This window comes from Bidens hawaiensis, unplaced genomic scaffold (assembly GCF_021521415.1).
Source record: "Bidens hawaiensis isolate Kalapana, Puna unplaced genomic scaffold, B.hawaiensis_p1.1 tig00000326_1, whole genome shotgun sequence".
NCBI classification, from domain to species: Eukaryota; Viridiplantae; Streptophyta; class Magnoliopsida; order Asterales; family Asteraceae; genus Bidens; species Bidens hawaiensis.
In genome coordinates, this window is record NW_027491025.1 from 6,285,270 (window position 1) to 6,310,046 (window position 24,777).

Genomic DNA, 24,777 nt, shown 5'->3' on the forward strand with positions numbered 1-24,777 from the left:
GTTGAGCTTAGAACAAATGCAGTTTGGACAGATTGAGATATCATTTAAGTTGGGCCGATATTGATTGTTTGGGCTAAAGGTTTAAACAATCATATTGGGCTGTGCAAATATGTGTGCTAGTTAAATGAATTAAACCTTCATAGAGGTGCACAAATCAGATATTAGAAAAACTTGAGTTTGGGTATGGATCTGGGTTCAAGGATGATTGGGTATTAACAATCGGGTATTAACAATATTCGGGTCGGGTTCGGGTCCAGGTATTGGCTTGAAAAACCATACCATATGTACCGGGTTCGGGTCGAGTATTGAAACAGGTCTTCAATGCCCGGGTATTTGAATACTTTATTTATGAGTATTGAAAAAACCAGTTTTATGGGTTTTGAATACCCTATTTCTAGGTATGAAAAAGACCCTTTTTCTACAGCTTTCTTCTGTCAACGGGCCTGCTTCATTTTTTTTTCATCCTAACTCCATATTTTTTTCATACAAACTTCAAAATTCATTCAAACATATATAAACAACTAAACAATTATATAAAAAAATGTATTTTATGTGTTTTCAGTTGTTGTTTGGTATACCAATAGGTGTTGCTCTAAACAAGTATTTATGTCATATATGTGCTCCAAAAAAGATCCGTTGGAGAACGACTATAGATATGTGGACAGCCACACAACAACATGTGCACAAACACTAATATTCGGGTATGCAAAAAAACTCGGGTTTTGGGTATAACTAGAACCAGGTTTCGGTATAACTTAAACTGGGTTCGGGTATACCTAGAACCGGGTTTCGGGTATTATCGGGTTTAGATCAGGTACGGGTTTCAACATTGAAAGTCATACCCTATACGTACCCTATGGGTAGGGTTGGATTCGGGTATTAAAAACCCGGGTTTATATAAAAACCGGTTAGGGGACGCATTTTTTTTTTTAAAGAAAGGAGGTCGAATTATTAGGCTTATTATTTGCTAAAACAACTGAAAGGTGAATATTGCAAGAGTTAACTGAAGTAATTTGTGCCACTTTAAATTTGTGTTTGGTATATTCTTGAGTTGGAATATTCAAATTAGCCATTATAGAGGATGCTATGTCATTGATGCTCTAGTGACGCGTATGTGGATTTATTGTACTGAAGGCTTATTTGTGTATCAATTTGTAAGGTAGATTAACTTTTTCAACACAAATAATTAGTAATTACACTAGTATTTCTTAGCTAACATATACACATTAGGTTTGGAATGATATCATTAATCCCATTTTACTATAGTTCATTAAGAACATCAACTAGCTTCAATGATATGTCGACTTTGAACCCTCTCGTCAAGCTTCATAATAAAATATAGACAGAATTACAAATTTTGTCCTTTAAAATAAGACGAATTACGGTTCGTGTCCTTTTCTAAGTTTCCTTGCAGGCGGTGTACTTTAAACTTTTTTTTCCTACAAGTTTTGTCCTTTACGCTAACTGGGTTAGAAAAAGTCAGTTAAATCCCATCACGTGAGGCGCATGTGAGGGTACTTTTGTCCTTTCATATATCTCTGCAACTAAGCCCTGTATCACTCTTCCCCCTCTTTTTAACCCAACCCCACCTTCAATCGATTCAATTCCCCGGCGATTAAAAACCCGACAGTTAAACCCTAAACCCTCGTATCCGACGCGACTCAATTAGGGCTTCAATCAATTAGAGCTCGATGCGAAATTCAAATACCAGGGCTCAATTGATGATGGCTTACTGTATTTGTGGCAAGGTAGCAGTTGTTCGAACTTCATGGACTGATAGAAATCCAGGTCGTCGGTTTTTCTCTTGTCCGGACATGGTAAGTGTGTAATTCGATTTAAGTTCCAGTCAATTGTTTATACTTCATGTTTCTCCTCTTTTCCAGACATCGGATTGCCCCTTTCTTGGATGGCGTGACCCACCAATCTGTGAACGGGCATTGGAGATTATCCCGGGCTTATTGAAATCGAAAAACATGGTTGAACAAAGTTTAGAGAGTTATAAAGAACAAGCAAGGAAGATGAAGAACAGATTGGTCATTAGTTGGATCATTTTCATTGCAATTGTAATTGCAATGAAAATGTAACTAGTTGACTGAATTTGAAGCTGTTGACTATTTGTATTTTAACTTTATTAGTTAATTTAGGACTTTATGCAGTTTAAGTATTATGTATTTTGACTTTATTTTGGATGTAATTTTGGATCCCTTTTAAGCAATGTATCATCAGTTTATTTTGGATTTAATTTGGATCTTTGGTTAGTTTATTTTGGACTTTTGGATGGATTGTATACACAATCTGCACATTGTGCACTATCTACACATGATGCACAATCTGCACTATCTACACATTATGCACAATCTACACATTATGCAGAATCTGCACATCATGCACAATCTGCACATTGTGCACTATCTACACATCCATCTACAACATCCATAAACCAAGAGATGATCTGCACATCATGATCTGATCTAATCTATCCATCTACAACATCCATAAACCAAGAGATGATCTGCACATTGTGCACTATCTACACATCCATCTACAACATCCATAAACCAAGAGATGATCTGCACATCATGATGTGCAGAATCTGCACATCATGATCTGATCTGATCCAAGGGCAAATAAGTAAAAACTGCCAAACCATTAAATTATGTAAAATCTGATCCAAGGGCAAATATGTCCAAACCCTTAAAATAAGTAACATCTGATCCATCCATCTGCAGATCCATATGCACAAAAAGATGACTGAGTCATCTGCACAAACATCCATCTGCCAAACCATTAAATTAAGTAAAATCTGATCCAAGGGCAAATTTGTCCAAACCCTTAAAATAAGTAACATCTGATCCATCCATCTGCAGATCCATATGCACAAAAAGATGAATGAGTCATCTGCACAAACATCCATTTGCTAAACCATTAAATTATGTAAAATCTGATCCAAGGGCAAATATGTCCAAACCCTTAAAATAAGTAACATCTGATCCATCCATCTGCAGTTATGCACAACCATTACCATACCATGAAAAACTTCAAAAACATGAACAACTTAATACATCCATACAAGTGTTTGAAAAACTTAAAATAAATCCAGACAACAACTTAATACATCCATACCATGAAAAACTTCAAAAAAAGTCTAACAACTTAATCTGCAAAAACAGTCATAAAAATATCCATACCATAAAGTCATAAAAACTACAAAAACAGTCAAACAGTAGGCACATTAATCTGCAAAATTTTTCATGCATGATCTCTTGTTGTGACCCTTTTGACCACATATCCCACAAGTGTTTGATCCTTTTGGCTTTGTCTTTCTCACTGCCTTCACTTTCTGGCCTTCACCCTCCACAGCCTTTCCCTTGCCCTTTGCATCAACCTTTGACTTTTTCCTTGAACCACCATCTTCCCTTTCCACTGCTGACTTTTTCCTTGATTTCTTTGGCCTTCCAGTTTGCTTTTTTAATTTAGGAGCTGTGATCTGGATTGGGACTTGTGATGTGGGCCACATACTCATACCATTGATGGGATACACCTTGTAGCTATACACTGCCTTCCACCTATCCATTGTGTAAATTGGTTTGACAAATGTTTCTGGCCTGCCAACAGATCTGTCATGTGCACCCTTCACCCAAATACATGCCACCACATGTCTACAAGGTATCCCAGTTATCTCCCATCTCCTACATGCACATGTACTTGTGCTCATGTTCACTACACACTGATCACCATATGGACCTGTTACCTGATAATGATCCTCACCATTCCAATGCACAGAGTACCTATCATCCAAATATGTAAACCATTCACATCATTTACAAGATAAGTAAATATTCACATACAACTCACCTGCTTGCTTCCTTCTTCACTGACTCCATAATTTGTGTAGCATATGGTGTTAGTAACCCTGATGACCTATCAATTACCTTCAACACAGTAACAATCTTCCTCATCACATATTCTCTGATGTATTCCAGCAATGTGATAATAGGCTTGTCCCTTCCATCTACCAGCTTTGAATTGAAACATTCACACATGTTGTTGGTCAACACATCAGACATTGCTCTATCTATTATAACAAAACACAACAGATAAAGGACAAAACTTGAAAGTTATGAGAGAATAAAGGATACAAAATTAAAAACTTACCAGAGAAGTGTGACCTTGACCATGTTTCTGGTGGGATCTTAGATACCCAAAGATGACACCTTTTGTTCAAGTTTTTTAGGTTGTTCATCTCTCTCTCATATTGTGTAGGTGATGTACATCTAGCCAGCTTCCAAAGAGCATCCCTTAAAAGCTTTCCTTTGAAGAGTGATCTTAGGTTATCTTCAATGTGCCTCACACAAAACCTATGCTCTGAAGAAGGAAACAACTTATCTACATCCTGTATAAGACCCTTTTGCCTGTCACTCATAAAGGTAAACTTGGATCTGTTGTTTATATCCAAGTCATCACCAAGGCATTCCAAGAACCATTCCCAAGAGTTCAATGTTTCAGCTTCAACTACAGCATATGCAACAGGGTAGTATCCATTGTTTGGATCTAGAGCAACTGCTGTTAAAAGTTGACCAGGCCAAGCACTTTTAAGGAAAGCCCCATCCAGTCCCAATAGATCCCTACCTATTGCTTTGAACCCCTTTTTCAAAGACCCCAAACAGATGTATATCCTCTTGAATTGTCTTGTCTCAGATGTTGGATCTGAGCATTCTTCTAATTCAAGCTTCACTGTTGTATCTGGATTAGTCCTCTTCAACTCTTCAATATAATCCCTCAATAACCCATATTGGCCTCTGAAATTTCCAATTATATGTTCCCTGGCCAACATCTTTGCCCTATAAGCTTTCATCTCAGACACACCAACTTCAAACCTCCTTTGAAACCTTTCTTTGATGGATTTAACTTTCAGCTTTGGGTCATCTTGAAGATCAGTAACCAAATGGTTTGAGAGGAACCCGGCTGTGCAAGCATAAATTTCCCTAGATTGAAGGCATTTATGTTCATTTATCAACCTTGTAATTTTCCATGAAGCTGTTCTCTTTTGGTATGACAACAACAGTACCCAAGGGCATCTAATAGCAAGTGGGTCTTTCCTTTTTCCCCTACCCCCAATACTTTTCTGGACTGGTCCCTCATCTTTATTAGCACTGCTAGATCCAACCCCCTGCATGTGGGACCCATCTTCCATATCTCCTTCACACACAGCCCTGACCCTTACCAAATCATCTTTTCTTATCCTAATTTGTCTTCTTGTTTCAACTGCATGTGCCTTGATCATATCCTTCACCTCTGCTTTTGTACCAAAAACTTGTCCCACATGGAAAAGATAATCCATGTCCCCCTCATTTCTTTGTTTCTCATTATACATCCTATCATTATCCAACATCACATCATCCATTTCTATGTCCAAAACCTCTAAACTACAATTTGCATCCTGCTGTTCAACTTCAAAATCAGTATGCAGTCTGAAATCCCTCATATCTACATCTACATCATGTATTTCACCATCTTCATAGTTGAAGTCACTATCTGAATCACTTTCTGAATCTTCATCACCATCCCTAGTTTTCTTAACATTTTTAGATTTCTTTTTGTTCTTAGATTTCTTCACATTCTTTGGTTTCTTAACTGGACAACCCTCTAGATGTTCATCATCATCAGAACTCTCATCTCTCATTTCATAGTTAGAATCCATACTATCATCAGTTCCACTTTCATCTGAACTTGAAGACTCATCTCCACTTTCTTCATCTGAAATTGAAGAATCTTCACTATCTTCATCCCCACCTCCATTGTAATCCATATCCACCTCATTTGTAGGCTGCACACCATATCCACCTCCATCCCCACCTCCATCTACATCACCATTGTAATCAATCTCCACCTCATTTGTAGGTTGCACACCAAAAGCATCCTCTCCAAACATAGGGTCAAATTCTGGATCCTCATGACATATATCAATCTGGTCTTGTTGTTCAACAACACCAACATTATTCTCTTCTTGAACATTCACATTTGCATCCTGTTTGTCTTGTTCCACAACTACCTTTTGAACAACAACCTCATTTGTGCTATCTTGCCATTCCAACAACAACCTTTTCTTAACTGAGTTTGCTTTATCTAGTACGACCTCGCTTGCAAGAAACTCCTCATTTGTTATCTCTTCAATGGTAAACTTTGAGGTTGAGCAGAAGTATGTGTGTACAGAGGTGAACTCATGCTCAACATACACATTCATTAACTGATTAAAAGCTCCAATATACTTAGCAAATCCCCTAACATCATCATCACTTCCCAAAGCTCTAAGCCCCCAATCCAATTCTGAACTCGGTACTACATAATGGTAGAATCTAACCTTATCTGTAGGATAGGATAATTCAAGCAAGATTCGATCAAGCTCGTGAACTGAAAACTTGTCAATATCTAGCATGTCAAAAAAATGGACAACGGCTCTGTTATAAACCCGTCCAGGAAATTTAGTGAAACTGCCACCATGGTGCATCTTGATCGTGAACAAATGTGGATTATTTACTACACAAACAAGATTAAACAGCTGTTAGTTAAATAAACCCAATTATAAACCCTAAAGTTTTAACTTACCATAAAACGCATCAGCATTTGATTGTTCATCAGCTTCACGAATGTAGAATCGAGGAGGAGGAGGATCATCCATCTTACGTGTTTAAGTTCTGAGAATGATGTGCAATTGATTGAAGCCCTAATTGAGTCGCGTCGGATACGAGGGTTTAGGGTTTAACTGTCGGGTTTTTAATCGCCGGGAATTGATTCGATTGAGAGGGAGGGGGAAGAGTGATACAGGGCTTAGTTGCAGAGATATATGAAAGGACAAAAGTACCCTCAAATGCGTCTCACGTGATGGGATTTAACTGACTTTTTCTAACCCAGTTAGCGTAAAGGACAAAACTTGTAGGAAAAAAAAGTTTAAAGTACACCGCCTGCAAGGAAACTTAGAAAAGGACACGAACCGTAATTCGTCTTATTTTAAAGGACAAAATTTGTAATTCTGTCTAAAATATATTAAAATTAACAAGTTGTTATCGTTATATGTATATATGCATACATGTTTGCTTATATATTGTATGATTACCATAACTAACTCATTTATGTTTTAGATTTAGTTAAGTTTGGTTTGTCGGTCATGTTGTGCACCCAGAGGCAAGTCTGTAAGAGTTAAAACCTCAAGAGAGTGGTTGTTTACCTTTATTGGTGGAAACAATATTAACTAATGGGTCTCCAACCAATCGGTCTATGCTCTATCCTATTTCCATTTTTCCAGTATACATACACGCAACATGAGTGAATGGTACATGACATGACATAGTATAAATAGTATCGTATAAATGACATTGCAAGAAAAAAATGGTATTTGTAAAATTTAACAAACATTTTTGTTTAAAAAAAAAACTAAATACTTAATTACAACTTTATTTTTAATTCCATTTATATTCCTCAACCTTTTTCTTAAATCAGCATTTATTCCTCCAGACCTCCACCAAAACAACGGAAACGTGCAATTTACTTCTCATTTTTAATTTCTTAAGTTTTATTTCTTAACCTTTTATAATATTAAATTTACATATTAAACCTTTTAAATTTAAATTTTATTAAACCTTAGACTTAATCCAACGAATGAATAATTAAGTTATTGGATAAATTAAACCTTAGACTTAACCCTAAACCCTAAACCCTAAATACTCAAATTAGATTAGCTTGCTATAAATATAGATAGATATGACAATATTTATTATTATGCTATTAACGACTAATATAGATTAACTTGTTGCTTAAGTTTCCCTCCCCTATATCATTAGTATCTCATTACATGAACGTCAATTCATACTATAAACATCTATTTCTCTCCCCATATCCTTTCTTGAATTGGTGTTCTTGCTATTATGCTAGTATTACAACTCGTTGTTATCACGCAATTGCTTTTGGAGTCGGATCGAATTATTATAAGGTAAATAAACTTTTCATGTTCTTTCTCTCAAACATAGCACGTATTGTAATTCATACAAATGTGTTAAGAGATTTGTTTTGTCTTTCCATTAGAGACCTAAAATTTGGGTTACATATGTTTTTTTCATCTTAATACTTACAAAATTATAAATTTACATATTTTTACTTGTTAGAACCAATTTTGTTCAGCTTATCCAACTTATTTCCAAACTTAAATTTCAACAAAAAGTACACAAACATATTCTAAAAAATAAAAATAAAGTAAACAAACTATCAACATAGAGGTATGGGTGTTCAACGAATCGAATTTTGAATTATTAGAATTTTGAAATTTTGAAGCTGGATTCGAATTCGAAATAAATTCGACAAATTCGATTCGATTTGAATTCAGAATCGCTAATTCAAAATTCGATTTGATTCGAAAATGAAGTTCGAATTGAATTTGAATCGATTCGAATTCAGTGCAAAAAATATATTTCAATTTCAAAACCACTACAAATTTGAGTTTTTTTAACAACAAAAAGTACATGTTTATAAATTGAATAAATCATATAAAGTTATTAACCAAAATGATGAACTTTCTATTTTTAATCTCTATAACTCAAAAGATTATGTAGTTTATCTTTTCATAAGTATGTGTGTGTGTATATATATATATATAATAAAAATAAAATGTATAATTTGAAATCGAATTTCGAATCGAATACGAATTTATAATCATTAATTCGTATTCGATTCGAAATTCGATTACTAAAATCGAGTTCGAACCGAATTGAATTCGAATGATTGAAAATCGAATACGAAGCGTTAAATTCGAATGCGAGTCAAATCGAATTTCGAGTTATTCGAGTCCGATTCGAATACTGGACACCCCTACATAGAGGTAGGAAAATAAACCAGTTAATCGAATCGGTTCAAAAATCAAACCGATTATATAGAAATCAGTTTGAAGCTGATTGAAACGTATGTGTTGAACCCGTTTACAAATTACTCCACCTAAACCGATTAATCGAACCAAAACCGGATAAAAAACAAACCTGGTCAAAAAACCGGTTTCAACCTAAATCGAAACAAATCATAAACTGGTTTGGCTTTTGTTGACCAAACCGAACTGGTTTTAAGTTTTAAACCGGTTTATGCACCTCTAGGTCAACACATATCAAGCCATAATCCATCCTATCAAGTAAACACGGAAACAAACCATTTAACCAAACACGCTCATATCTTTCACTCGAACCAGTCCCGTAAATATTCATCATCCATCGGTTTTAGATAATAGAAAACCGAAAGGTAGTAGCCAGTTACTTTATACAAGTCTTGGGCTAGAATTGTAACATAATATTATAGGTGAGTAAAATTAGGGTTTCTTTCTACTACTCACTCCAATTGTAACTGTAACACCACCACCACCAGCTGCCTCCTCAGCTTGCATCTCCTTCAATTGCCGGCGTTGACCGTACAAAACTTCGATTTAGTTATCTCAATCGTAGTTGTGTTCATTTTTTATGCTTTATTGTATGTAATTGAATGTTTTAACCGTCGATTGCAGTTGAAGTTTGAAGATATGGCTGGTGCAAAGGGAGATAAGCCTGCTAAAGCTGAAAAAGCTGCCAAAGCAGCTGCTGTTGCCAAATCCAGTAGTAAGTGTTTTTATTCTTTACTGAATATAGATATAGATATATATATATCGTGCTTAATATTAGCCTATTATTCTGTTACATGTTTAATAGATTGGACAATGCGTGTTGATTTGTGTGATTTGGATGGGTAGCGCAGATAGTTTGATGTTATTTTCAATACATGATGAATATTATGATAAGTTACTAGGTCAAAGTTTATCTGTTTTAACTTAGCTTTTGTCTTTAGTTTTAATTAGAGTCTAACGATAAATTAGAGTTTGATTTATATGTGAATTTGTCAAGCTGCAGAACAGATAGGTGAATTACTATGTAACAAGCTCATCAAATAGCAAATATTGTTTTAGATTAGTAATACTGTAATCGCAAATGTTAGTTTAGTTTCTGCATCTGTGGATGGATTTACTAGATGTGCACAATGACTTTAATAGTTTGATGTGAAACAAAATAGCTTCATTTTCAACTTCATGATTGATGTGAAATTGGCAAAGCTGCAGGATAAACACAGATAGGTAGGAATATTACTTATGTAACAAATCCGGTCCAACAGTTGAATTTCGTTGTAGATTAGTAACAGGATACATATCATTTACCTTTTATTTCAAATTCCTCTTCTTGATCTGCTTCTTTTGTCCCACAGACACACACGCTTGAGTTTATATGAAAGCGGATGTGTTTATTTATCTCCCTTATATAATTCTGTGACTGCAGAGGGAAGGAAGAAGGAGACCGGTCTAGGTCTTACTAATACGAAGGATGGCAACTTTGGTGAATGGTATTCCGAGGTATATAGCTCTTGTGTTGCTTTTCTAGCTTTCGCAGCCTCTACTTTTGTAATTAGGGTTGATTTTCTTGTAATTGTATCTTAAATCATTTTCTCTTTGACTCATATAGGTGGTTACAAATGGCGAAATGATAGAATATTATGAAATATCTGGCTGTTACATTCTCCGCCCATGGACAATGGCCATTTGGGAAGTAATGCAAGTAAGAACAGAACTATAACTTTAATCAGACACATGCATATAATAAACATGATGGAGTAAAGTGTTTCCTGACATGTTTATGCAGAACTTCTTTGATCCAGAAATTAAGAAGATGAATATCAAAACCTGCTATTTCCCACTTTTTGTGTCCAATAATGTTCTGCAAAAAGAGAAAGATCACATTGAGGGTTTTGCTCCTGAGGTAAAATTATAAATTTTGATGAATATCAGAACCTGACATTCACATTCATTTTTTTTGGGTCAATTTTTGATGTTTGAGAATTTTAATTTGCAGGTTGCTTGGGTCACAAGATCGGGTGACTCTGATTTAGAGGTTCCAATTGCCATTCGTCCAACTAGTGAAACTGTCATGTATCCCTATTATTCCAAGTGGATCAGGGGACACCGTGATCTGCCCTTAAAACTTAATCAGTGGTGCAATGTTGTTCGTTGGGAGTTCAGTAACCCTACTCCATTTATCAGGTAATATTTTGAATCACATGATTTTGTTTTCTGCTTATATTTTTCATTCAAAAATTGAAATGTTAGTTTCTCGTTATTATAGGAGTCGTGAGTTTCTTTGGCAAGAAGGACACACTGCTTTTGCAACAAAAGAGGAGGCAGACACAGAGGTATAAAATTAAGATGTCTGAACACACTCATAATTAGGGATTTAAACAAACACATAACCCAACGTAACTTATTGTTCTTGTTCATTCATTAAGGAAATGTTTTGTTTGTGTTCGTTCGTTAATTTCATAAACGAACACAAACAAATATATATTAATTTGAAAAACTAGATATTACCAATTTTCAAACTGAAGTATTGCTGTATTAGACAAAATTACCCATAATACATAATTTAAGTACTTGACATAATTATTTGAAAATACTTTGACATAATATTCATAAACATAGTATACAAATGAAGGTGCTAAAATAATAAAAATTATTTTTTTTAATGAACGTTAGGTTAATAAACTAAAATGTATAAACTGTAAAATATAAAAAATATTTATTAGAACATTAACAACGAACTTGAACAAACATAAATGAATACATTACCGAATGATCACAAACACAACTGAACAAAAGCGACCACCGTTCATGTTCGTTCCCTTAAGTAGTTGAACGTGGTTTATTAGAACTTTCGTTTTGTTTTTGTTCATGTATCTTGTGTGGGCTCTTGCGACTTGTAAGTTGTCCGTTCTTTTTTCTTCAATATAAATTGGCCTTTCAAAAAAAAAAAGTTGAACGTGGTTCCTTCATTCTCGCTCGTTTATTCACTTAAGTAGTTGAACGTAGTTCTTTCAGGCTCATTTTAAAACCATACCCATAATCATTTTCACATTTAGAAAGGGAACTAATTGTTAATAATTATGATATTTAGGTTCTTCAAATCCTTGAATTGTATAGACGTCTGTATGAGGAGTACTTAGCTGTCCCTGTTGTGAAAGGCCAAAAGAGTGAGTTGGAGAAGTTTGCTGGTGGGCTCTATACCACTAGTGTTGAGGTACTTATAACATTGTATTAATAATAAATTGTTAAACAACATTTGTCACGATAACCGCTTCATCTTTGCAGGCCTTTATTCCAAATACCGGTAGAGGTGTACAAGGTGCCACCTCACATTGTTTGGGCCAAAACTTTGCTAAAATGTTTGAGATTAACTTTGAAGATGAAAAAGGAGAAAAAGCAATGGTCTGGCAGAATTCATGGGCGTATAGTACTAGAACGGTAATCAATCGTTTTTTTAGTTATTGTAATGTTTTGTTTAAAGCAGTTAACTTGTATGTAACAATTTTTGATGTACAGATTGGTGTGATGGTGATGGTTCATGGTGATGACAAAGGGCTTGTGTTGCCCCCTAAAGTTTCATCAGTACAAGTTATTGTGGTGCATGTGCCTTACAAGGACGCGGACGTTAAGGAGATTATAAATGCGTGTTCTGAAACCGTAAAGACATTGTGTGATGCGGGCATTCGGGCCGAAGCAGATCTTAGAGAGAATTATTCTCCCGGTTGGAAGTATTCTCATTGGGAAATGAAAGGTGTTCCTTTGAGGATTGAAATAGGACCAAAAGACCTTGCTAATAACCAGGTAAGATGATTATACTCATTTGATTTGATCTGTTTATTTTCAAACGGGTCAATTATTTTCAAAAGGGTCAATGTGTGATTACAGGTGCGTGCTGTTCGTCGTGACAATGGAGCGAAAGTTGACATTCCGATGGCAGGTTTGGTCGATTTGGTTAATGGTATGCTGGATGATATCCAGAAAAACATGTTTGAGGTTGCGAAGCAAAAACGCGATGCGTGTATTCAAGTAACGAAAACGTGGGATGAGTTTGTTGAAGCGTTGGGCCAAAAGAAACTGATTTTGGCTCCATGGTGTGATGAAGAGGTAATAGGTTTTACCTTTTATCCATTATTTATCTTTTGTTTATAGACAATTAGTGCATGAAGAGTATAATTACAACAATATGATTATTACAGTAAATTAGGCTTGAATACGAACTGAATGATCAGTGAACCCTTCGGTGGGAAGTTTGTTTATGTTCGTTTATAATTATTTCTTTCGTGAACCGTTCGTTAATATAGTTAACAAACAAACATAAATGAATACGAACATGGTCATTTTCTTAGTGAACGAATCTGAACAAGAAAACCTTGTTCATTTAAATGTTTATGTTCGTTCGGTTTATGTATTTGTATGCTTTGAAAATGATCCGGGCAACTTGCAACTGTTTGATGGTCATACGGGTCGAACGTTGACCCATATAAAACGAAACACAAGTTGTCACGTGTTTGGTTGACATATGTTTATGTTTAATGATGTTTTAGGAAGTGGAGAAGGAGGTGAAAGCGAAGACGAAAGGTGAGATAGGGGCTGCTAAGACCCTTTGTTCTCCTTTTGAACAGCCAGAACTCCCAGAAGGTATTATTATTAATCATAAAAGTCATTCAAGTATTATATTATTTTAGAAGTATTATACATGTTTTAACTTTTCGGAATGCTTATGTGGCTTCACTTTTGTGACAGGGACATTATGCTTCGCATCAGGGAAGCCTGCGAAAAAGTGGACCTACTGGGGACGAAGTTATTAGCAATCTGATTTTCGTGTTTTCTGTTACCATATACTGAATGAAATATGAGCATGTTTTAAAGTTTAACTTTTGCTAAGATTGTGTTTTGAAACCAAACAATGGTTCACTGTTTGATTTGACTTTGATATTGTTCGTCTTTCTACGTTGTGATTTATATGAAGATAAAGATATATGAGTTAATTGTTGTAAAACCCAGATAGGGAAAAGTAAAGTTTTTCCAGGAAATGATATAGAACCTCAGATAACACGTACTGTCGTTAATCGATGAAACATAGACAATAGCATGTCATGATCTAAGTGGACTAAAAGCACACCTATAACGGGTATTTTGAATTTTTGTAACAGTCTGGCCTCTGTTATAGATGGTTTGGTTATCGCAGAACTTGGATCAGTAAAACGGTTCGGTTATTGGAAAATATGGATATATCAATGCTTGTTAATTGATCATGCTCGGATCCCCCATCTTGCCCATCACTATGTTATGAGTTATGATATATTCAATGTCATATAACATGTTGTCTATTTGATGGCATCTCCTGTCTTAAACTCTTCAAAAACATTGATTGGATAATCAATTGCTTGTTTTGTCACTTTTAAGATTATTAACAACGTTTTCATATGTTGTTATTTGGACACACTTATCCAACATTATTATTATTTTATTCGGATAATCAATGGTATCACATAATCACCTACTAAATTCTTTTAAGAACATTATACGTGGTCTAATACCCGAATACCCATCTTAAATTCTATGGCTTCGAGTTTACTCAACAAAAAAAAAATATTGGGAGGATTAAACCAAATATGTTTTTCTAGCATATAAACTTTTAAAAGTTTATTTTTCAATATCGTAGACAAAATATCTGAAGAAGCTATTGGTCCGATTGAGAGCAACCTCTTTCGATATTATATACTCCATTAAATGAAACCCGGTTGAATATTAATTATATTGATTGGTCCCCCTTTTAGGGCATCCTGATATTTTAATTATTTTTTACATATTTTGATTAAAATTAAGCACATAATTTATTTTGGCACAATTTTACCAAGAAAACGACTTGATGAATTGTTAAAGCGGGGAATCGGGGATGATTAAGGCACGGAAGGACTACACTTCAAATAGTTAAGCCGTGAAAGGACTACACTAGGCACACAAGTTCGAATCTCGCTTGTGCATGTATATTTCTTTTTGTTTATTTGGCAATTTTAGTCCTAAGTTTAATAATTTAGTTAAATCTTTCACATTTAATAATTGACTTTTATTTTTAAATAACTTCATAACAATTAGTTTTTATAAGAATAATAATTGGTTTAACAAAATGTAACATCATCTTGAGAATATTTTTATCTATGTTTTGATATATATTTATTGGCGAGCATTGATTACTATAGCAAGCAAACCAAACTTATTTAGTTATCTTTTAGAATACAAAATTCTATTTATCAAATTCTTAAAATGTTAAACTAGATAATTACGCACATCATTTACTACGCAACAAACTAAGTTATGCCGAGTTCCGCCCCCATCCCATCCCATATAAGTTTGTTTTAAAGATTGTTAAAGATAAATCCAAATGGGCAAATATACAAATCCAAACCTCATCGAAATCCGAAAAGATGATATTTTAAGATACCTAATTTGCAAGCAATCAACCACACATGGCTTCGCTGGACAAACACCATAGCTGTTACTTTCATAACTTAAAGTCCAAATTAAATACCTACTTATCTTTACCGTTTTTCAAATAAATTAAATTAAATTAAATTTGATAACGACTCCCATATTTAAATGAACTAGACGGGTGCCCGCGTAATGCAGCGGGGTTTGACCATGTTAATCACGTAACAAATATAAGTGTTTATGGTTCGGTTAAAACCTTGAAATCGTTTAAACCGATCATTGGTTTGACTTCTTTTTTATTTTTCATTTTTTACTTTCTGTTTGTTGGTTGGTTTCAAAATTTCAAAACATAGTGAACGGTTGGTTCGCTGTTTTTATTGGCAACCGGCCATATGAAACCAGACCAGACTGTAATGTTGAATGCATTTTAATCTTTTTATTATTAGTTATTGGATATGTTTTGTTATATATATATTAGATATAGTTAAAATTTAACTAAACATAATCTTTTTATTACAATAAACTTGACTATACAACTTTAAATTAACCTATTTTCAGTATGATTCATTTTGTGATCTTTGTTGTTATTATTTCACGTCCAAGATCTTCCATTAATACTTACCATTTATGTGGCTAAAATTATCATTTTTTATTTATCATTCTCTCAAGTAACATATTATGTTGGTGTTTAGTTAAAATTGATAGTACATTTAAATTATTAATTATTTAAAACTAAATTTATTATTAAAGTTTAAACTCTGAAACCAAACTGGAACCAGACCGTTAGTAATGATTTGGTTTCAACTATCAATGGTTGAGTTTGGTTTCGGATGACAAAAAATCATTATTAACGGATGGACTCACAAGTTTAACTTAAAAATCATCAAAACCGACACTGAACACTCCTACGTAACATATTAATTTATTTAAAATGAAAAAAAATTATAACAATATCATATTCAAATTAAAGAGAATAAAATGCTCGCTTTTATGGTGTATTTTTTTATAAAAACATTAACATATGAAAAGGCTATATTCGTTTAAAAATCATGGGTGAGAAGTTAGTTCAAATTTTAAATTAAAAACATAATATGGTTAAAGATGAGGGACCAAACTTGTAAGTTGAATAAATTGTGTTTAAACGACAAGTTTACCCTTACTAACACATATACCTTATGCTTTAAATGTTGTAAATTATTTAAAATGGGTGTCTTAATTGCCCTTGTTTGGTGTATTATATACAGTATAGATTTTAAATTTAAAAATAACAACTACTAATTTTATAAAAAAAATATTCTCAAAATGCTTTGGTTGGCTTCCTTAGGCTATGTGTAGTGTGTGCGTGTGGTGGGGCTGCAAATTTTAGGATAAGTGACATGTGACGCCTAGTCAATAAATACACAAATTTTGTTTTAAGGGTGTAATGTTTTTGTAGCTCTATCACATCGCCACGTCATTTTTTTTTATATTCTTTTTATAATTAAATTAAACAAATAAAAACTCATTAAATTAAATAAATAAAAATTCATTAAATTAGTTTAATAGAATTATACATTAAAATTAAAAAAAAACACACCAAAAAAATACATATAAAAATACTAATTTAAGACTCGTCCTTGTCTTCGTATTCGTCTTCAACAGGAATGCACTCATGATCTCACCTTCCTGCTCCGTCGTCTGTTGCATGATCTAATCCATCTTCTTATTCTCAATAAATTGTTCCATCATGTCGGAAATATTTGTTGAATCCATTTTTGTAAAGAAAGTTGATGAAAACGGTTTTTGGAGGTTGAGCTGGTATATGAAAATGGTGAGAATGTTTTTTGGATGTTGAGTTGGGTATATATATATATTAATTTATTTTTATGTAGATGACCGTTCAACGGTAAAAAAAATAAAATAATAATATTATTCATCTTTTAGCAGCGACAAATATATGTCACCCATCTTATTCTTGGGGAGGGTGAGGGGTGGTGTTCATCGCGTCGTCGCCCAGAAATATTGTCCACTACGCTTTGTCTTATAGAGATCCTTAGAGGGAGGTCCCACTTTTGCCCCCCTCCTTTCAAATTTCACATTACACAAACCCATCGATGCCACAATGTTTGATAATCGAGCCGACGCGTTTATGATCCATCCACATCACGCGCACGTGGTTGAAACATGTCGTCCCCGGCATGTTTCGAAACAAATCCAATGCGCAAGACAGTGTTTGATTATAGCATGGTTATAAAAAAAGGGAAAATACCCAAAATATTCTATCATAAAGATTCCAATTATACCTCCCAAATTTAAAAATTTTATATCAATGTCGATGTACCCTTCGTCAATGACATCATGTTTGTAATCCAATCATATCACGCCACGTGGCCGAATGAATGGATCACAAACGCGTCTGCTCGATTATCAAACATCGACAGGAAATTAAAATTTGAGAGACATAATTAAAATCTTTATAAGGAAAACATTTTGGGTATTATAACCATGCCATAATCAAACACTATCTTGGCCATTGTTTAAAAGATTCTCCAAATCCCATATTGAATGAGCAGGCTAGGCTAACTTAACTCCGAAGGACCCCACACTTTTGAGTTTCTCAACAAGACTTTGAAGAAAGATAGAACTTAATTGAGGCTTGTTTCCACCACCATGTGCACATACTCTTTGACCCCTTATTTATTATTAACTTTTATAAGTTGCTTCTAGGGTTATTATTTTTGGAATCTTCTGGTGGGTTTTGTCAGACACAGCCATAATAATAATAGTTTAAAGTGCGTAGTAGTTGTTCTTGTGTTTGTGGAGGAGTTGACCTAAATCTATTGACCTAATTTGGGTTTTCTTGTAAGTGGGTTAGGATCAATTTGCTTGCTTTTTATGTTTTTTAATCTGGGTTTTCTTCCAATTCATTGATTCTCTATCTGGGTTCTGCTAATTTCATCAAAATTTAGGGTTTTGGAACTTGGGTTTTGCTATTTTGATCGAAATTTAGGGTTTTGGCAGTTGGGTTCTGTTAATTTGATCGAAATTAGGGTTCTTGGAGCTTAATTTGTGGGTTGTTGTCTTTGTGAAGTCAATTGGTGTTTAAGTGGCATTAATGGCTTGTATGAAGTTAGGATCCAAAGCTGATGCATTCCAGAAGCAAGGCCAGGCTTGGTATGTTCTTTAATCTTTTTAAATTTGTCATTTTTCTCATCTGTTTTATACATATAAGTATATGCTGGTAAAAATAAATAAATAAATAAATAAATATATAATTGATTATATATTTATGTGTATGTATTATGTGTGTTTGTGTATGTATGTATGATTTGGTACTAATTTGCTATGAGTTTTGGCATGCATGGAATGTGATGTGTTTGACCTAAAAAGTCAAAGGGGGTATTTTGTTATGTCAAAGGGAGCTTGATTTAATGATTTATTTGTTTATTTTTTTTGACCAGCCAATAATTTTTACCTGTTGCCTTTTAAGTTACCATCTTGTTTGTTAAAATTTAAACATCTTGTGTTAATGTTAAAGTTTAAAGATAATTTCTTTTTACCTCAAAGTAAAGGGTAACTTGATTGCAGTGAGGATTTTTTTCTCAACTTTATTATCAACTATCTACTTTGAAGAAGTTACCGCCGTTTTTGACTTTTTTCCAAGTTTAACGAGGTATGTTTGACCTCAAAGGTCAAAGGATATGTTGGTCCATGTGTTCTCTCAACATAAAATTTATTGAACCGAGCTTTTATGTTCCAATTTTACATCATCTTTCGCAGCTGTAAGCTTGGTATAGTTACCATATATATTTTGAAAAATAAAAGTAATATATTTGACCTTAGAGGTCAAAGGACACATATGTCTTTGGAACATAAACTTGATTGTACATGTGATTCTATTTCATCTCTTACACCGAATCTGTTCTTAAAGATTAATGTATTTAGCACAATCATATCCAGTTTTATAAATAACTATCAATTTCGAAGTTAAAAGTCAAAATTATACCTGAAAAGTCAAATTACACATGTCTTTGGACCTTTCTTAAGACCTACTACTATCAAGTTCTATGCTACTTCGTGTTCCTACTTTTGATTTCTTTTTGCAATTGATCTTGAGCTATCACCGGCTATTCTTGATCTTTTCGTTAGGCATGATTTTGTGGCTTTAGTTATTTTCTGAACGATTTTGTGGCTTTATTTCTATGCACTAATTTGGACGTTTGGATATGGTTATCGTTGTAGGTTTTGCACAACCGGTCTCCCAAGTGATATCGTTGTTGAAGTGGAAGATATGTCTTTCCATCTCCATAAGGTAAGCTTTATTGTTTCCTATGTTCTCTATTTATTGTCATACTTTGACTATCAAATGAACAATTTAAAGTTTCAAAATTGATGTACACGCCTTTGAATTCGAAAGAAAAAGGAGTAATAGCATTGGAAAATTAACAATGTGCCTGAAATGTAAATAGAATGCAGTCTAAAAATGTGAAATCATAATTATAACTTTAGCAAAATGAAAGTTTGTCATTCAAAGTCAACGGATGAAGACTAAAGTATATTTCAACCCGTTTTCAACATTCTTTTTTCAAGAAGTTATCTTGTTAAAATTATTTTTTTGGTTATTATCATTATTGCACTTAAATTCACTGGCATCGCTTTGGGCCTTCGATATTTCAGATATCCTCCAAATGAATATTCTGAAAGAAGTTGTCTTTTTAAACAAAAACTGATAATTTTGACCCGTTCTACTTATGAACATGCCGATCAGGGTTATGTTTCGTTTGAACCAAGTAAAAAAACAATTAGTTAAAAAGGAAACAGGTCAAACGGGTCGAAGTAATCTAAACTATTGTTTAATTATCCACACACCCTCCTAAATCACTTTACTAAAACAATAGATTATTATTGTTATTATTATTATTATTATTATTATTTTGCATTATACACATTCTCCAACTTATTTATGCAGTTCCCGTTGCTTTCAAGAAGCGGTGTCATGGAAAGATTGATAGCAGAAGCATCCGGAAAAGGCGACACAAATGGCAGCATAACCCTAACCGACATTCCCGGTGGGGCCAAAACATTCGAACTCGTTGCTAAATTCTGTTACGGTGTAAAACACGAAATAACCGCCTCAAATGTTGTCCCCCTCCGGTGCGCTGCCGAATATCTAGAGATGACCGAAGAATACGGAGAAGACAACTTAATTTCACAAACCGAAATCTTCTTCAATCAAGTCGTTCTTAAAAACTGGAAAGATTCCTTAAAAGCACTCCAGACGTGCGGTGACGATAATATTATCCATTACGCCGAAGAGCATAATATTACAAGACGGTGCATCGAGTCATTAGCGGTCAAGGCGAGCACCGATCCCAATTTGTTCGGTTGGCCCGTGATCGACCACGGTGGGCCCATGCAAAGCCCGGGTGGTAGTGTGTTGTGGAACGGGATAAGCACCGGGGCTCGGCCCAAAAACGTGAGCTCCAATTGGTGGTATGATGACGTGTCGTCTTTGACTTTGACTCTTTACAAAAGGTTGACTTTGGCAATGGAGGCCCGCGGGATTAAACAAGAAATAATAGCGGGTTCTCTTGAGTATTACGCGAAAAAGTATTTACCGGGCCTGACTCGCCGGAAAACCGCACCTGCGGGTGTAACCGCCATCGAGCCGCCATCGGAAGAAGACCAAAAGATTCTACTTGAAGAAGTCAACCGATTACTTCCAATGCAAAAAGGTCTAGTTTCAACTAAATTCTTATTCGGGCTTTTACGGACTGGGTTGATTCTTCGGGCTGACCCGTCTTGCATATTGGATTTGGAGAAAAGAATCGGGATGCAACTTGATCAAGCGACTCTTGAAGATTTATTAATGCCGAATTTTTCGTACTCGATGGAAACGTTGTATAATATTGAGTGTGTGCAACGGATGGTGGAGCATTTTATGGCTATGGATCAAGCAACAGGTGGCGGGTCCCCTTGTTCCATTGAGGATGAACGGTTGTTGGGTTCACCGTCTTTGACACCTGTCACAATGGTGGCTAAGCTTATTGACGGGTACTTGGCGGAAGTTGCACCAGATGTTAATTTAAAGCTTCCTAAGTTTATGTCTCTTGCGGAGGCAGTTCCCGAGTATGCTAGACCGCTGAATGATGGGTTGTATCGTGCAATCGATATTTATTTGAAGGTAAATGACTTATGATGATTCACGTTTCAGTACAGGTGGCAAAATACACGGGTTGGGTAATGAGTTGAAACAGTTAACTTTTTTGGTACCGGTCAAAGTAGTTTGGCTTAAAATACCCAACCACTTTAATTCAAATGGGTTAAATTAGTCAACCGTAAACCCACCAGGTGATACGTCCCTCTTAGCCAAACGGGGTTGCGGGCTCGACCCGAATCTGACCTGAACCCGGTAATACTAAACCCAAACCCGCAAATATCGTGTTAGGTTCGTGTCGTGTCAGAAATTCACGCCTCTAGGGTCGGGTATGGTTGACCCAAAACACTTTTTACTCCAAAGTTTTCAACTTTCTAAAAAAAAAACTTAGTATGTCAAATATGATTACAAACACATTGTTTGAATTTTGACCCGTGTGAATGTTTCCTTGTGAGCTATTTTTGATTCACATGTTTGACCCGTTAAATTAAAACCTGAATCGACCCGTTCAAAATATGGGTCAAATGCGTTATTATCTCTCTATTATTGATTGGAAAAATATTTTGATAAAAATGTTTAACCCTAGTTACACTAAAATATCCATTAACGATGAAAATAGGGATTTTAAGCACAGTGTGTTACTAACCTTAGTTTAAAAACTTATCATGCGAAAAAGACATACTTTTCATGAGTAAAGGGATAGTTTAAAAAAGACCGCATTACCCTTCAGTTAGTATGGAGATATGGGTACAATGGTTATTCTGATCTATGTTCATTTTAGAGGAAGTGATCAACTTATTAGTTAAAAAGTCTATTAGGAAAAACTTGAGTATAATGCATGAATAGGTAGCTCAAAAATATGCTATAAAAGGAGATATTGACCAAATTACCCTTCTATAGGTTAAAATGTCTAAAATACCCGTATTCCCTTAATGACAGAACAGGAAAACTTGCTATAAAAGACATACTACAGGTTTATTATCATTGAAAGACAGGTATTCTGAAGGGTATAATCGTCAATCTAACATTTTTCAATTTCACAAATGCAGTCTCATCCATGGTTAGCAGATTTAGACCGAGAACAGCTGTTCAGACTCATGGACTGCCAAAAACTATCATTAGAAGCTTGCACGCATGCCGCGCAGAACGAACGGTTGCCATTACGAATCATAGTCCAAGTTCTGTTCTTTGAGCAGTTGCAGCTCAGGACCTCCATAGCCGGCTGCTTCTTGGTTTCGGACAATCTTGCAGACGGGTCAGACAGTTTAGAAGCGGGTTGGGTGCGGCATCACAAGAGGGCGGTTGGACCACAGCCGTGAGGGAGAATCAAGTTTTGAAAGTTGGTATGGATAGCATGCGGATGAGGGTGTCGGAGCTCGAAAAAGAGTGTTCAAATATGAAGCAGGAGATTGAGAAACTGGGGCGGGCCAAGGGCAGCAATGGCGGAGGCGGAGGCGGAGGCAGTAGTACTTGGAGTAATATGTCAAAGAAGTTTGGGTTCAAACTCAAGTCTCAAATGTGTAGTGCACAAGAAGGAAGTGTTAGCAACCAAAGTAATGCAAGTGGGAAGAAGGTTGAAAAGGTTAGAGGGAAGCAACAAAAGCAAATAAAACATAAAAAAGATTTGTCTTGGGAAGGGTAAAATGGGAAAATGAAATGTTAAAAAAAACAATTGTTTAGGAAAGTGTAAACTTAGGCTACATTTAGGTCTCAAATTGCTAAACAAATATTTTTTTTAAACTTCTTTGTATGTTTGTTAGCCTTGTTTGTTATATTAAGTTTGGGTTAAAATATTGTGTGGTAAAAGTCAAGTGTAACTAGACCTAAATGTAGATGGTAAAGGTTGGTTTGTTTGTCTTTTGTATTATTTAGTAACCTATACTTTACACAAACCTTAGAAATTGATTTAGATAAATAAAGGCATTGGTATAAGGTACTGATTTTGGTCTGCCACACAGGAATCAGTGTACAACAGGATTCTTTTTTACGAAACACAATTGATGGAATTTTGTATCGTGTCAAATAATACACAGAATGTTTTATCGCGTCTGGAATGTTGTATCGCGTCATTGCGTAGACCGAAGGTAGGATTGTATGAATGAGAAAATGGTGTTTTGTTCTAGTTTTCATACAGACCGTATAGCACTCATACTATCGTACGACTCTTGGTCCACGTTTGTTAGATGCTTTTGTATGATGGATTCCATACGTATAGGACTTAATTTCTGTCCTCGAGTTAATGAGGCGGGTTGGGCCGACTCATCGAGCCTATGATGAGTTCGTGTCTTGTTTATCAAGTTGAGCACGTGACTTGGTTTACATGGAATAAATTACTTGTTGAACAAGCTGAGCAAATGACCTGGATAATAAGAAATTTATTTATTATTTATTGTTTAAATATGTTTTTACTAATTAGTGTTTGAGTATGATAAGGAGTTTGTATTTTAGTCTAATTAGGTTTTCATGTTTAAACTAGTATATATACCCGAGCTTGTGGGTTATATCATTAAGAGACTAAGAGTTTTAGTATTGTAATTTTCGAGCTAATGAGAATTACAAAGATCGAGCTTATGATCTAAAACTTTGTTTTTTGTTTATCGATCCTGGTCACCAAACTTCAATTGGTATCAGAGTTCGGTTTACGTGACACGAGTTCGATGGTTTTAATAAGGCAGTCAGCGTCAAAGAACAAGATTCTGGTAACCAATGTGTTGGAGTTCCGGCGGCTGAGGAAAATCTGAAGAAGAATTACGATCTGGGTGGTTTCTCGTTGACTGTAACAATTTTCAGATTTGTTGAACACTTGAGTTTTGTGAGGAGTCACAAAGACAAAGAAAAACAGGTTCCGTTTCTTGAAGCAAAAAGTTGTCATAAAGCAAAAAGTATTTTAGATTCTTGTGAAAGTAGGTTCTTGAAGATTTTAAGGTTTTTATTCCCAACACCAAGTAAATTGTTTTAGTTGAAGACCCAGCACAGGAAGAGTTCTTTCCAGTTGCTTTGAAGTTTTTTTTAAACAACACTTTGTTGTTTTCTGATCGATCCAAGTTTTTTGAAAACCTACAGTCGACTAAGAAGAATAGAAGCCATGGGTGATCAGCCAAAGAACCAACCTAGTAATCAAACAACTATTTCTCTACAATGTCCGATGCTAACCAGAACGAATTACACCATGTGGGCTGTCCGGATCAAAGCGGTGTTCCGGTACCACGGAATATGGGATGTAATTGAGTCGGGAAGTACGGACGAGAAGAGGAATGGTGCCGCCATTGCTCTTTTCTTTCAATCCATACCAGAAGATCAA

General features: G+C 35.0%; 1 protein-coding gene and 1 pseudogene across 2 annotated transcripts; both read left to right on the forward strand.

Moving 5' to 3' along the window:
* The first annotated feature begins 9,509 nt into the window (after positions 1-9,509).
* On the forward strand, positions 9,510-13,823 carry LOC143622362 (proline--tRNA ligase, cytoplasmic-like). Its single transcript, XM_077093541.1, has 12 exons — positions 9,510-9,626; positions 10,335-10,408; positions 10,518-10,610; positions 10,695-10,811; positions 10,905-11,092; positions 11,175-11,241; positions 12,000-12,122; positions 12,194-12,346; positions 12,425-12,709; positions 12,794-13,012; positions 13,453-13,546; positions 13,652-13,823. Exons 1-12 carry the CDS (start codon positions 9,551-9,553, stop codon positions 13,714-13,716), a joined length of 1,554 nt encoding a protein of 517 aa, XP_076949656.1. The 5' UTR covers positions 9,510-9,550; the 3' UTR covers positions 13,717-13,823.
* Positions 13,824-18,039: 4,216 nt separating this feature from the next.
* LOC143622368 (BTB/POZ domain-containing protein At1g30440-like) lies at positions 18,040-23,290 on the forward strand (annotated as a pseudogene). The gene is made up of 4 exons (XR_013151688.1): positions 18,040-18,493; positions 19,562-19,631; positions 20,289-21,503; positions 22,526-23,290. The product of XR_013151688.1 is annotated as a BTB/POZ domain-containing protein At1g30440-like (transcript).
* Positions 23,291-24,777: the final 1,487 nt, after the last annotated feature.

Excerpts from the sequence above, each read along its gene's own strand:
- LOC143622362 (XM_077093541.1), top strand. The coding sequence starts at position 9,551 with ATGGCTGGTGCAAAGGGAGATAAGCCTGCTAAAGCTGAAAAAGCTGCC. Across the intron at positions 10,409-10,517 it reads TTGGTGAATGGTATTCCGAG|GTGGTTACAAATGGCGAAAT; the intron begins GTATATAGCTCT and ends TGACTCATATAG. Across the intron at positions 11,242-11,999 it reads AAGAGGAGGCAGACACAGAG|GTTCTTCAAATCCTTGAATT; the intron begins GTATAAAATTAA and ends TATGATATTTAG.